Below are 12998 nucleotides of genomic sequence, written 5' to 3' on the forward strand. Positions count from 1 at the left end.
AATTCATATCACTACTAAAACATAAAAGAAAAAATAAAAGGCAAGCCTTAATTTGTATCTAAAATAAACCATTTTTCTTTGTATATACTCTTTTTAATGCAATTTTAATACTTTATTTTATATGTAACTTTCTAACTTTTTATATATGAAGCCTTTTAACTCAATATTTGAGCCAAGATATATTTTGAGACAAACATTTGCAGATTATGTGAATTGGGTTCCTTCCTGTGGTCCAGTGAATTCCAATTTGGCAAATCAGCCAAATTTTGCCTGACTAATTTCTTTTGCATTCAAAGTTAACCTGTTTTTAGACCTTTTGTGGTGCTGAATCTCCAACAATCATATATAAGATCTTGAAAGAGATAAGTTATCCAGGGTTAGCCCCTGATATTCTAAGTCATAATTGTCTTCATTCTTTCATTCTCTAGCCATTAAATGCAACTCAAGTGTATGGCCCCAATCTTAGATACATTGTGAAATGGAGAAGAAGAGACACACGGGAGAGTTGGAACAACCGAACTGTAAAGGGTGATGTCAGTCAGTATACCGTCGCACCAACACCCATCTATACACCATACGAGATCAAAGTACAAGCTTTAAATGATTATGGGATTGCCATGGAACCAGACATCGTAATTGGCTACTCAGGGGAAGATTGTGAGTATTCCCATAGTCTGAGAAAATTGGAAATAGAGAAGGCAGATTGCATTTACTTCTTACTTGTTGGTGATAAACAGCATCCTTTTAATACTAGATCTCTCATGATTAGCATTTTGCCAAAAGGGGTATTCAAGTGCAGCAACAGGTATTATTTTGCTCAGAATGAAATGAAAATGTTCGAAATATCTTGTATGCTTTGTCTTTTCACAAACCACTGGCATCAATACCCATACATTCACTGTTTTTGGAAATTCTTTTTTTCTGACACATCTTAACTTTTACAAACATTAAGAACTTTTCTTTGCATTTAAATATATTCAGTGCAGTTGACTGAAATATGCCTATAATAAATAATTCAGGAGATAAGCTACCCAACATTGTGTGGTTAAATAGTATTTAGGTTATGGAAATGAAACTAAAACTGAAATATTAATTGAAATACTTTGGGGTTTGTATCCAATTCTGGCATCTGCCAATAAAAGAAGTACTTCATTTTCTGTTTTCCAAAACTGTTCTGGCAATTTGAGGAATCCTTCAGAGTAATTATGGAGATCACAGGGGTTTCAGTCAAAGAAGGAAAAGAGAAAAATCTCAATATGCAAGCGGAAGTCTATTTGCATAACATGGTATATAACATGTAATTTGGACAACTAAGGTAAGTTGTTAGGAAAATAATAGTAAAATTGGTACAAATAAGAGAGGTAAAAATAAATAAACTGATTTAGTAAATAGAAGAGATAGGATGCTGTAGTATCTAAAGCATTGGATTCATATAGTAAAGATTTGGACTTAGTACCAATTCAACTCTGTATCTTATCTTGGATAATTTATTTTTTTACCTAAATGACTTGGAGGAATGTATTATCTTTAATAGGTCCTAAACAGTGGCTCTATAATCTAATATTTAAAAATGGTTGTAGTCTTTCTGGAATGCAAATGCAAGTGTCAGATTACAGACATTATGGATAATGGGTTGGGCAAGTGGGCATGATACCTTTTTCTAATTTCTTTTAACTCTCTTCCTTCTAAAAATGATCAGAATAGTTAACTAAATAATATTTGGGCAGCTGCATTCCAAGTTAGCTCTACTTAGAGTATGATCCAGTAATCCAGTTATAAAATTATTAAGGAATTACTATTGAGGCTACAATATCTCTGTTCAGATAGAGATGTAATTCCACACCAACTGAAGCTAGGAGAAAGCCCTCTTAGCCAATAAGGCTGCCCAGACTTTATTCACTATACAGCATTTTTGGAGGGAGCATGGTTCATCAACATGCATGTAGATTAAAAGAGGACTAGTTGTGGAATTAAATCAATTGGTCATTGAGTACCTACTGCAATAAGATTCTTATATACTTTGACATACTAAGATACTTGCTGAACTTATGGTAGATCAACCCATCTGAGTTTATGAGATCAGTTTTAGTTACTGTAGCCTGTGAATAAGAAGCTTGTGGGATCCAACTGTCTTGACTCTAGCCCATCATGACTATTGCAAGAGTCTCTCATTGCGTCCAGAGAGTGCTCGTGGCTCTTTCTAATACACATTTGGAAAGAAAAAAATACAGGTAAGAATAGGAGGTTGGTGGAAAGCCCTGCTTTCCTGTTTCACACAACAGATTATGACCGCCCATTATGAAATGTGGGACAATATGAATAAGCACTGCTATTTCAGGACCATAGACAGCACAGTCATAAAAGCAAAGTTTCTTTTAAGGCTTTTATCAGTTTGCATGATTACAATGAAGTTTCTTTTGCCTTAATAGATCTTCCTTCCTTCCTTCCTTCCTTCCTTCCTTCCTTCCTTCCTTCCCATAATCAGTTTCAAATATATATGTTGTATCTTTACAATTAATAGAATGATTTATGATTATGATATAAAATTCAGGTATATGAACAAATCAATACAAAGTTTATGAAAAATATGGGATTATGAATTAGTATGTTGGTAAAAATACAAGATTGCCTTCAGAAAAACAAGGAAAGAAAATAGTTGGTGGGAAAACTATTCTTAAAGCTTCTTTCCTTTGGATGCAAGACATCACACAGTTTTCGTTAAGAGCATTCAGCAGCTCTTAACGAGAGTTCAGTAAAATAAATAGCAATGTTATTTCTTGTTTTAACTAAGTAACATGTGTAGAGCATTACATAGGAAATAATATAATATGGTGTTCAGGTTGCTCTTGTATGCTTGAGTACATATTGAATATTTCATAGCAGATTGCAAAATAAAGTACTGAAAACTGTCAAAATTTAAAATAATGCTATCTTATAATTGGATTTCTATACATGCGCATTTAGGCTGTCATATTGAAAATGGGGGGAGGGGGTGTCAGAACCATGTTCTTTTTAAAAGTTTCCATTCCCATGACTTTCCTTCCCTTACTCAGTGATGATGTTCTATTCATCTTTATAAGAATTTTGGATGGTGAAGTGTGTGATGCCATAGAAGGGGTTTTAAAGTTTGGGGTTGGAGTTTCTACTAATAACATTAATTCTGTGAACCTGTTATAAGTACTATAATAATGTGATGTCAATAGTGAATTGAAAAAAATGATGGTAGGATTAGTGCCGCCACCATACCAAAACTGTGTGAATGTGAAATTACTTTCTATGTCCATGAGATGGCAGCATTGTCTGTTTGACAAAATATTACAAATACTTAAGACAGTGATAAGAAACAACCTTCTGCAGCTTAAAAAAAATAGTTTTCTTTCATATTTAGTTTTTTTTTTTCAGGTATTGTTGAATCGTTAATTTCTGCTTTGCTTTGTTCCTTACACTTAGATCCTAAGGCTGCCCCTACTGATATTAGGCTCAAAGTTGTAAACAGTACAGCAATCAGCCTTCAATGGAGTAAAGTGTACCCAGAAACCATCCAGGGACAGCTCAAGGAATATAGAGTGAGCACAAACAAATCCCAATAATTTTGGTACTATTAATATGGCTAACCCTTGTCACTAATGATAACTGATGAGATTATCTATTGCACATAGTAAAACGGAGATGACACAAATGATCTAAAAACTGCTGAAAGACATGGAGACCATTTGTAAGAAGATGGTATTTACAGCAAAGAAAACATATATCAAATTCAGATCCAAAAGAATTTTTTCTTTTAGTTTCAGAGAAATATCATTACTCAATAATAGTGCATCTTTTAATTACAGCTACCTTCTACCAACTGTTTTCTAGATAGTCCAGAAATATAATTCAATCAATCAGAATAGAGCTGGAAGGAACCTTGGAGATCTTCTAGTCCAGTGGTTCTCAACCTGTGGGTCGGGACCCCATTTGGGGTCGAACGACCATTTCACGGGGGTCGCCAAACAAGGCTGTCCGCCATTTTTTTCCCTTTTCTTTGGCCACACCCCTGGCACCTGGTGATGTATAAGTGGTTGGGGGTCACCACAACATGGGAAAATGTATTATGGGGTCGCAGCATTAGAAAGGTTGAGAACCACTGTTCTAGTCCAACCCCTTGCTCAAGGAGGAGACCCTGTACCATTTCAGAAAAGTGATTGTCCACTCTCTTCTTTAAAACCTCTCAGAATTCACAGTTATTTTGCCTGAGAAGTCTAGAAGTTGTAGCTACAAATGTGGAGAAGAGTACATATGCACTAATTATATCTAAGGCAGATGTGTCCGTTTTTACTGCAAATATGTTAGAACAATATTTTTCTTGGGCTCAGTGCTGAATTGGGAAGGGGAGGCAGGTTTCAAGACTTGACAGTCAAATTAATTTTCGTCTTTTGTCAGGAAGAAAGCTGGGATGATTTAGCAGTGCTCATTTTAATATTTTGGTGAATTTTTGCAGTCTTACCTCATTCAACATGATACGTTTTAATTCAGCTTTGGACTTATAGGATTGAGTGTTTTTGTTTCAAAGCTTCATAGTCTCATTTTCCCAGCGTTTAGTATAATTTTTCTTTATTGAATGTTACATTTTTAAAATCTTATTTTCATGCATAATACTACTCTAGTATTGCAAAATGTTTTTTTTGCCACCTGAAGGCAAAATTATACATTCAAAAAGTAAAGAATTGATGAAACTTTTTATGAAACATCATAATTTGGTCCATTTAGCCAAACACACACATTCTCCATCTGTATGATCTATATATCTGTAGTTTTAACCATCTGATAATTGATTGGTTTGGAACAAAAGGGCAATTCAGAGTAGCTGCTGTGCTGTACACCTCTTCAGTTGACAATACAGAACTGGTTTCTTCTTTGTTGTGAAGTTCCTGAATTTGGCTTGTTATTCTGAATAAGAAAAGTAGCTTTTCAGATGGTTTCCCAACTTTTGTGTCATCCCTCATGTGCATTTGGCATGTTTTATTAATCAACATTTGAACATTCTATTTTGGCCTAATTAAAATTTAATAAATATGCTAACTGAAGAATGATCTCCCAAAACAGTAGCAAATGGGTTTTATCCTGATGATTGTGTATACAACTTTTAAAAAGCAGCCTTTGTCAAATTAACAAAAAGCAACAGACAAATAATCCAAAAAACAATTTTAAAAGCCTTGTTGGAACTGTGGCAAAGGCATACTCTTTCCCTAATTTTCTCCCACCCTGGTTCCTCAGATGTATTGGGAGTTCAGCTTCCAGAATTCCCAGCCATCAAAGCCAATTGCTTAAAACAGGGCTTTTCAACCAGTGGTACGGATACCACCTGTGGTACATTGGCACCTGGCAGATGGTACGCGACCATCCTAGAAAAGTGGTAGTGGGGGGAGGGGAATGAGCTGAACTGGTGGCAGCACTGCACAAGTCTGAGCGAGAAATGGCTGGAGCTGCAGGGCTGTCAGGGCTCAGCGGAAGCGCCAGGATCAGTGCCAGACTCCAGCTGGGCCCAGAAGAAGCACCAATCAGCTGGAATGCTGCAGCATCTCCAGGGTCTTGTGATTTACATTCAGATGCTTGGCAACTGATTCATATTTATGATGGTCACAGTATCCAAGGGTCATGTGAAGTGACCAAAACCTGCTGCAACCACCCAGCAGACAGGGGGAATAAAAACAACCCCCCCCCCACTCCTACTGCCAATCCTCAACAGAAATGCTCACAACAATGAAAACCTTGGACAGGAAGAAGAGTGCCGCTGGGTGGGCAGGCAGGTGTCTTGCTTGTGGCTTGGGGGGCACTTTTTTCAGTGCCATTGTAACTTCAAACAGTCACTAAGCGAACTGTTTTAAGTCGAGGACTACCTGTACTTTTATCACTTTTTTCCTTTTTTTTTTTTGTCATCAAGTTTTTGACACCTTGCTAGGCAACTGGTGGTACTCAGATATTGCCATATCCTAAAAGTGGTACAATGGGTGAAAAGGTTGAAAAGCCCTGGCTTAAAACACCAGATGAGAGAAATCTATTCTAATACATTTTCCAATCTGAACACTTTCTTTCGCAGGATATTCTTTTTGCATCTTTTTCTTCCCATACCATTTATATCTCAAAATTAATGGACTCTTACTGGCCACAAGTGAACTTGGACAGACAACATTTTGTTGCCTAACTATGAAGTCATCAGTGAGAGGAAGGAAGAATGAACATTGTGAAGGCTGAAATTCCGGTCTAGCTTTAGGGGCAGGGGAAAGAGGTCGTTGTTATCCTAGTAGTGTGACTTTATGTTGTCAGTTTCCTTCTCCCTTGTGGAATGACATTCGTGCTTGAGCTAATTCTTGTGTGAAAGCTGAAAATGCACAGGTATATTTTCAATAACACCAAACAAGAGAAGCTTTATTTGCCTTACCTGTTTCTTGAAGGCTTATTACTGGAGAGAAAGTAGTTTGCTGAAGAATTTATGGGTCTCTAAGAAAAAGCAGTCTATGGGTTTTATTGGAGAACGGACACGGGGCATAGTGTCCCAGCTGTTTCCTTACAGCAACTACAAATTGGAGATGGTTGTAGTCAACGGGAGAGGAGATGGGCCTCGGAGTGAAATTCTGGAGTTCACAACACCTGAAGGAGGTAGGTTCCTCCCTAATATTTACACAGCTTTGTAGAATCCATCATTTTCATGTGTGAAACATGAAGATAACTAGGAATTTCTGTTAACTCAATTTGGTGGAATAAGGAACAAAGGAATAAGAGTCTATTGTAGACCTACCATTCAAAAACTATAAGATAGCAGCAAAAAGAAATTAAAAACTCTATATCTTTTTGTTGCCTTTCTAATGGTCATCTAGATTTTTGTACCCAAAATATCATAGCTCTGATCTGGGCATATGCTTCAAAGTCATAAGTATTTGGTGGGCCCTGTGTTAAGTAAGAAAGTGACTAATATTCTGATATAATTGTAGTGACTCCTAAAGTAACTGAACTGCATATAGGGTAAAAATACTTTAGTACTTTTAGTCAAGAATTCTTTCTGGTTATATCTCTTGAAAAGTGAAATTTTAGTATAAAATAGCATCTGTTTTTCCAGTGGAAGAACCACTATTGCAGAACAGATTCTGCCTTATCTTTACTATCCTCTCGGGCCCACAAAATGTAAGCTTGGAAAACAAGGCAAAAGAGAAGAAGTTCTACTGTAGAAGGAGTCTGCTTATACAATGCCAGATACGATCATTATTAAATTTATATGCTACTCCTTTTATCAATAATGCGACTTTGGGCAGCACTTCCTCCTCAGAGCTCTTTGAATTTGATTACTAGGCAAGTAATCTAGTAATCCATTACTTTGAAGCCAGGTTTATGCTCAGTTAATAAACAATTTAATACATCAGATAGAAGACTAAGCTAAAGCTGCTATTCTCTGGTCATATATTCTTATGATATGATCTGACACTCTTCATTAGGGTTGAACAGAGATTGTCTATCTGGTTCAGGGGGCTGATGCAAAATTTCAGAAGTGGCTCAGCCCATGTTGGATTTTTCTGGAACTCAACATGGAGCGAGAATTGGAAAAGGAGACTTCCCGCATAAGGAAAAGCATAAACACCTCAGCTGAAAGTGATAGCATTTGTAGGACAACTACAGATTTCTAATTAAATGTACAATTTTTAATAGAAATTAGTATTTTGGAGCATGTACAACAAGTTGTTGAATGGTAATGTTTTTTTTCCTGAATATGGTGAAGCTTACTCTATGAATAGAGACAGATTTATATAGAATTTACCTATGGATTTTCTCATTAAATAAATCAGTCACTAGACTACGAAAGCTCAGAAAAGTCCATCACACAACTAATCAGGACAAGAGAATGATGCTTATATAGAGAGCTAAGTTATAAAACAAACTAATGGACAACCCATTCCAGAATGTCTCCTGTATCACTTAAAAGATTGACATGGTTACCCTAATAGCAAGGATCGGTCTCACTGAAGGTAGAGAATCAGGGAGATTACCTTGTGAGAATTAGACAAAAAACATTACATAAGCAAAGAGTCCTAGGAAATAAGATAATAATTGGAAGAGACTTAGGAAGACCCCTCTCTGATTCCTTGGAGTATAAGAAGGGAATGGTAAAGCACAATTAGCCTATAACATTCTGGTGTTATAATCTATCTCAGCTTCTAGTCTTCCTGTGAATCTGTTTCCTACTTTGGTCTACCCAGAAAGCTAACATCAATCTTGCCAAGTCTTTTTTCAGATGTGCTCAATGACTGCAGTCTCTTTCTAACATATCCTGTTGCTTCATTTTGGCATCATCATGAATGGCTTTTCAAAGTGATTAGCTTGAGTTCATCAGACATGTCATGAATAAAAAGTGACCTTTATTGCTCAGTGTTGAGTATCATAATTCCTATTCTGATAGGTTTATTTTTGTTCAGCTTAAGAAGCAGAATTGGCTTCATTGTAGAAAGGATAAACGTTCAATTTAATAAACAGATGTGATGAAAGCCACTTACCCAACTGATTAACCCTATAGTTCTAAATGGGAGATAAGAAGTTTGGCTTTTGAGCTCAACATAATTTATAGCTGACAATTTCATCCTCATTACTATTTAGGTCACTAGCACACCATACACTCATATTACATCCACTACATGGTTATACATGAATGCAAAAATAAAACAATAACATGGATATCCTTTGCAGAATATGCAGACGTGATTGTATTCATTAAAACCACATGGAAATTGTTATGTGGTTTTAATAAGTTCCATTTATGCCACCTATACCAAATATTTATATGTACACAGCCTGCATTTTAGATTTTGTTACCTGATATATTTTTTTCCTCCCTTCTCTCTCCAAAACTATATTCCACTAAAGTATCCAGTACCCCAAGGCATTTCCGAATTCGTCAGCCAAACTTGGAAACTGTCACCTTGGAATGGGAACATCCTGAACATCCCAATGGCATTCTTATTGGATACAGTCTTAGATACCAAGCCTGTATGTCCCATGCTCATTTTTCTGATTGTTGCTTTGCTTTTATTGTTTTATTAATCAATCTTTCGGGGTTGAATCCTAATGCAACAGTATTCCTTAGGAGTCATTGTGAGGAAACACATTTCTCTTAACTGGTAATTTTCAACTTTGCTAAAAGTTGCTTACATAAATGCTTCAAGAATGTGATTCATTTGTCTTTCAATGAATGTGATTTCCTAAAATTTCCTACTCCTGTTAGGAGATACATGATAAATTTCATATTTATACAAATAATTCTTTATAAAAATACATTAACAAATTCCTTGAAGATTCTTATACATCTAATATTAGCTTCTAGTTGCATAATAGTTACTATTTAGTTTTTCTCACATTTCCCAGTAGTTTTTGGTTTTTTTAATTTTATTATTATTATTATTATTATATTAATTCAATTTGTATTATCTTAGCAAAAGTCAGGGCCTCTGTTGGATGCTATCTTAGGATAAGAGGTGGTCAAATGTGTAGCTTAGCATGTTTCTCAAAACAAGACTGAAGCATACACAGCCTGCCTCTCTCTTCAGTTAACGGATCCAAAACTGGCAGAACAATGGTAGAGGTCTTCTCTCCTAATCAGACAAAGTTTTTACTTCAGAGGACGGATCCTATCTCACGCTACAGGTTCAATCTGCGTGGCAGGACACAGATTGGAGAAGGTGAGCCTGCCACAGGGGAATCTCCAATTCCACTGAATGAAGGTAAGTAATATATATGCAGAGGCAGCTCTTCGGTGAGAGGGATGAGGAGCTGGAGGTGTGAGTGGTGTTGAAAACTTTTTGAAATATATAGGTGACAACTGATAGATTGATATGTGAGGTTTGGACCTGGTATGTTGTGGGCACGAATCCTGTACAACCATTTTGTGGGCATGAATCCTGTACAACCATTTGTTTAGTTTCTGAAAATTACTGAATAAATGCTTAAGAGAACAAATTATGAAGAGACTTAACTGGGTATTTTAAATAATGCAACCAACATAAGGAGTAGGAGACTAGGATGTGCTACTTAGACAAGGAGGAGTAGATGCAGAGAACAGGCCTAACTCCACACAGTGTTCATTATTTGAAATGACTAAATATAACTTTGACTACTATCTATAATAGTTATGGCCATGGCCGAGATGCTAAGAGACAGGAAATGCAAGTGGTTGATGTTCCCTTTCTTTTGCATTTGAGTCTCTTATTAAATAAGATACATGTTGGTTATGGAATTCACAATAGAGTTAATAATATTCCATAGTTCCTGTCTGCCCATGTAGTGTTGTTATTGCTCTGATTTCAAAAGATTGAGTGTACAATTGAAGATTTCAGGTGATTGCCTGCTACTGTTCCTTGGTGAAATGATTGGACATAAATCATTTTTTCCTGCTACAATAAAATAGGCTTTTTGTAAACTAAGTTTAAAAAACCTTGAGTTTCCAAAGAGTAACTCAACAAATTCTAAGGGCCCTCTATCTAAACCTTTTGAGTTTTATACTATGTCCAGCTTTTAACTCTTTCCCAATGCAGGGCCAGTACAATAACATTTGAATAGCCCTTGTTTTTCATTATTGTGTTTAAATGAAGTTAATATAGTTCTTAGCCAATTTTTAAATAGAAACAGAGGCCAATATATTGACATGTTGATTATGTTTTATTGATATTAAATTGTGCATTTATACATAAGGATGGTGGATTGTTTTAATACTTCAAATAAATGAGTTACAAAAGAAAGCAGTTCAAATAATAAAATAATCCTTTGAGGTTCTTAAAAATGGACAATTGTGGTCCTACAATACTTGTTTAAAAGGTTGTTCTGAGTTGTATTCCTTATTTTAGACAATATCACTCATTTTCTGACCAGCTTTTTTAATATTCATTTATGATGATGCTGTCCAATATTAACACATTTCAGAATAGACCAACATTCCGGAATACATTTTTTAGTATTATGTTTATTATTTTACTAGAGGTCTTCATTTATTTATGATAATTTGTTGTCCCTTCACTACTCCCAATTGTATGAAAGTATTCTTCCTTCGGGTTTGCATGATAGGCTTATCATTTTTCTTTTGACATAACCATTATCATTTAGATATTAGATAATATTCTATGTTGCTATTTTTCAAATGGATATTCATTTTATAATTGTTATCTAACCAATCCCTAGTATTCTGCCTCTTATACTTTGGTTTGGGTATGATTAGCAGTGGTCCAGGGCTTTGATTGGTAAAATTTACAAAGTCGTATGTGGAAAATCCACTTTGTAAGCTAAAAGTGTAAGTTGCTCTTAACAACTGACAGCTTTTGGGAAGGGGGAGACCATATCTGAGACTATGTGCATGGTAGTAAGGGAACATCTGCAAAAAACATCTAGCCAGAATTTTCAATCTTTTGGGGAGGGGGTGTTTAAGAATTGTTTTATTGTTTTTCAATGAATTGGTTGTGTTAAATATATATTGTATACATATGTAAATATATATGTATACATACATAAATATACATGTTTACATATGTAAATATGTATTAATATGTATTAATATACATATAAAATGCTATTGATCTTGTTTTGGGGTAAAACAGCACCAAATATTCCAACAATTTCTAATAGTGTTGAGATAGTGGGAGTGTAATCCCCATGGCATGTGGAAGGGCTAGTGATTATATACCTCTGCAGTTATGGAAAAAGCTTCTTTATATGCCCCAGGAATTGCCAAGAAAGGGAATATTCCATCTCCAATTTCCCCTGGAAATCTGGCCTTTAGGGAACAAATTGCCCCCAAACAGAAGGACATTATTTCTCCTCTTTTAGAGTAGATGAATTCTCTATCAAGGAAACTGCTTTCCCACATGAGATACGTTTTAAGCAATAAGCAAATTATTCAAATTACCAAAAGATGATTTAATTAGTTATGGGGAATATACTTTGCTCAAGCTATTGTATGTCATTGCAGGAAAGAAGATATATGGTAATTTGAATACTTCCTCTTGAAATTAGAAATATTCATTTTTTTTAAAAAAAGCAAATAATAGTACAGTAATGAAATCAGGTTATTCAGTGTCAGAGTGTATCTATAAATTCAGCAGTTTAAATGATGCTCATTGCATGTACAGTACAGATACATGCAATCCCCTCAGTAAGAGACAAATTAGGAATGCATTATTGCCCTTTCCCATCACCCTTGTAGTCAACAAATGACCCTCGGGAGGAAAAAGTCACAACTTCTAGATTCATGGTAGAATAAATACTCTTTGTGAAAAAATTGTCCAACTAAGTGAAAGTTCAACAGCCCTCAGGAAAGTGAAAACAAAACAAAGCTTGCTCTTAATATTCTTCACGTTTCCAAGAAGATTTCAATTTCTGTTCAGGCCTGTGCTTTGTATAATTAATTGTTGCTTTTTATTTTCCCAATTGTTAAATGTGGGAAAAATCATTCCATTGAATAGAGATTTGAAACATGAATTGCTTTCCATTTGTCATTGAGCAGGCAACCACTCAACATGTTATATATATGAATGAATGGGAATTACTTTGCAAACTGGATTTTGAGTTGATCTCTACAGTCATTTGATACACTAAACTTGGATTTTTCTTAAAAATTAAAGATGCATAGATAATAAAAACCCCAAAATTTCATTATTGATTCTAATCTATTTTCATAAAAGCTTTAATTCCTGAATCTGTTAGTTATTGATAGGTATTGTATTTGTAACTCTGTCAGTAATCTGAATATGTCTGTGAGCCATAACATACAACCATTGCAACTGTCTATTGTTTAATTATTCCTGGAGTCTGAAATAGTTTTAAGATTGTAAGTATAACAGCTGTAGTTAAATATAACAAGCCACAGTCTATCAGTATAAAAAAGAGCAAGCAATTTTCTCTGCCTCGTGTACTCTGTACCTTCCTTTGGCCTTCATATATATATAAAAGTGGAATTTTCCAGGAAAACATTGTGTACCAATTGTGATTTA

The 12998-nt window shown here is 35.2% G+C and overlaps 1 protein-coding gene across 17 annotated transcripts in view; it reads left to right on the forward strand.

Moving 5' to 3' along the window:
- The window catches only part of NFASC (neurofascin), a 163995-nt gene that overhangs the window by 108338 nt on the left and 42659 nt on the right, over window positions 1–12998 (forward strand). For 14 of the 17 annotated variants that reach the window (XM_039341080.1, XM_039341163.1, XM_039341051.1 and 11 more), the window contains 5 exons: window positions 429–657; window positions 3451–3566; window positions 6435–6639; window positions 8890–9012; window positions 9570–9743. In XM_039341080.1, coding sequence (XP_039197014.1) covers window positions 429–657; window positions 3451–3566; window positions 6435–6639; window positions 8890–9012; window positions 9570–9743 — 847 coding nt within the window. The remainder of the gene's footprint in view (window positions 1–428; window positions 658–3450; window positions 3567–6434; window positions 6640–8889; window positions 9013–9569; window positions 9744–12998) is intronic. The other 3 variants (XM_039341136.1, XM_039341145.1, XM_039341155.1) reach the window with 1 other exon arrangement.

Source organism: Crotalus tigris, unplaced genomic scaffold (assembly GCF_016545835.1).
Source record: "Crotalus tigris isolate CLP2741 ecotype Arizona unplaced genomic scaffold, ASM1654583v1 scf7180000017550.10884619, whole genome shotgun sequence".
Classification (NCBI taxonomy): Eukaryota; Metazoa; Chordata; class Lepidosauria; order Squamata; family Viperidae; genus Crotalus; species Crotalus tigris.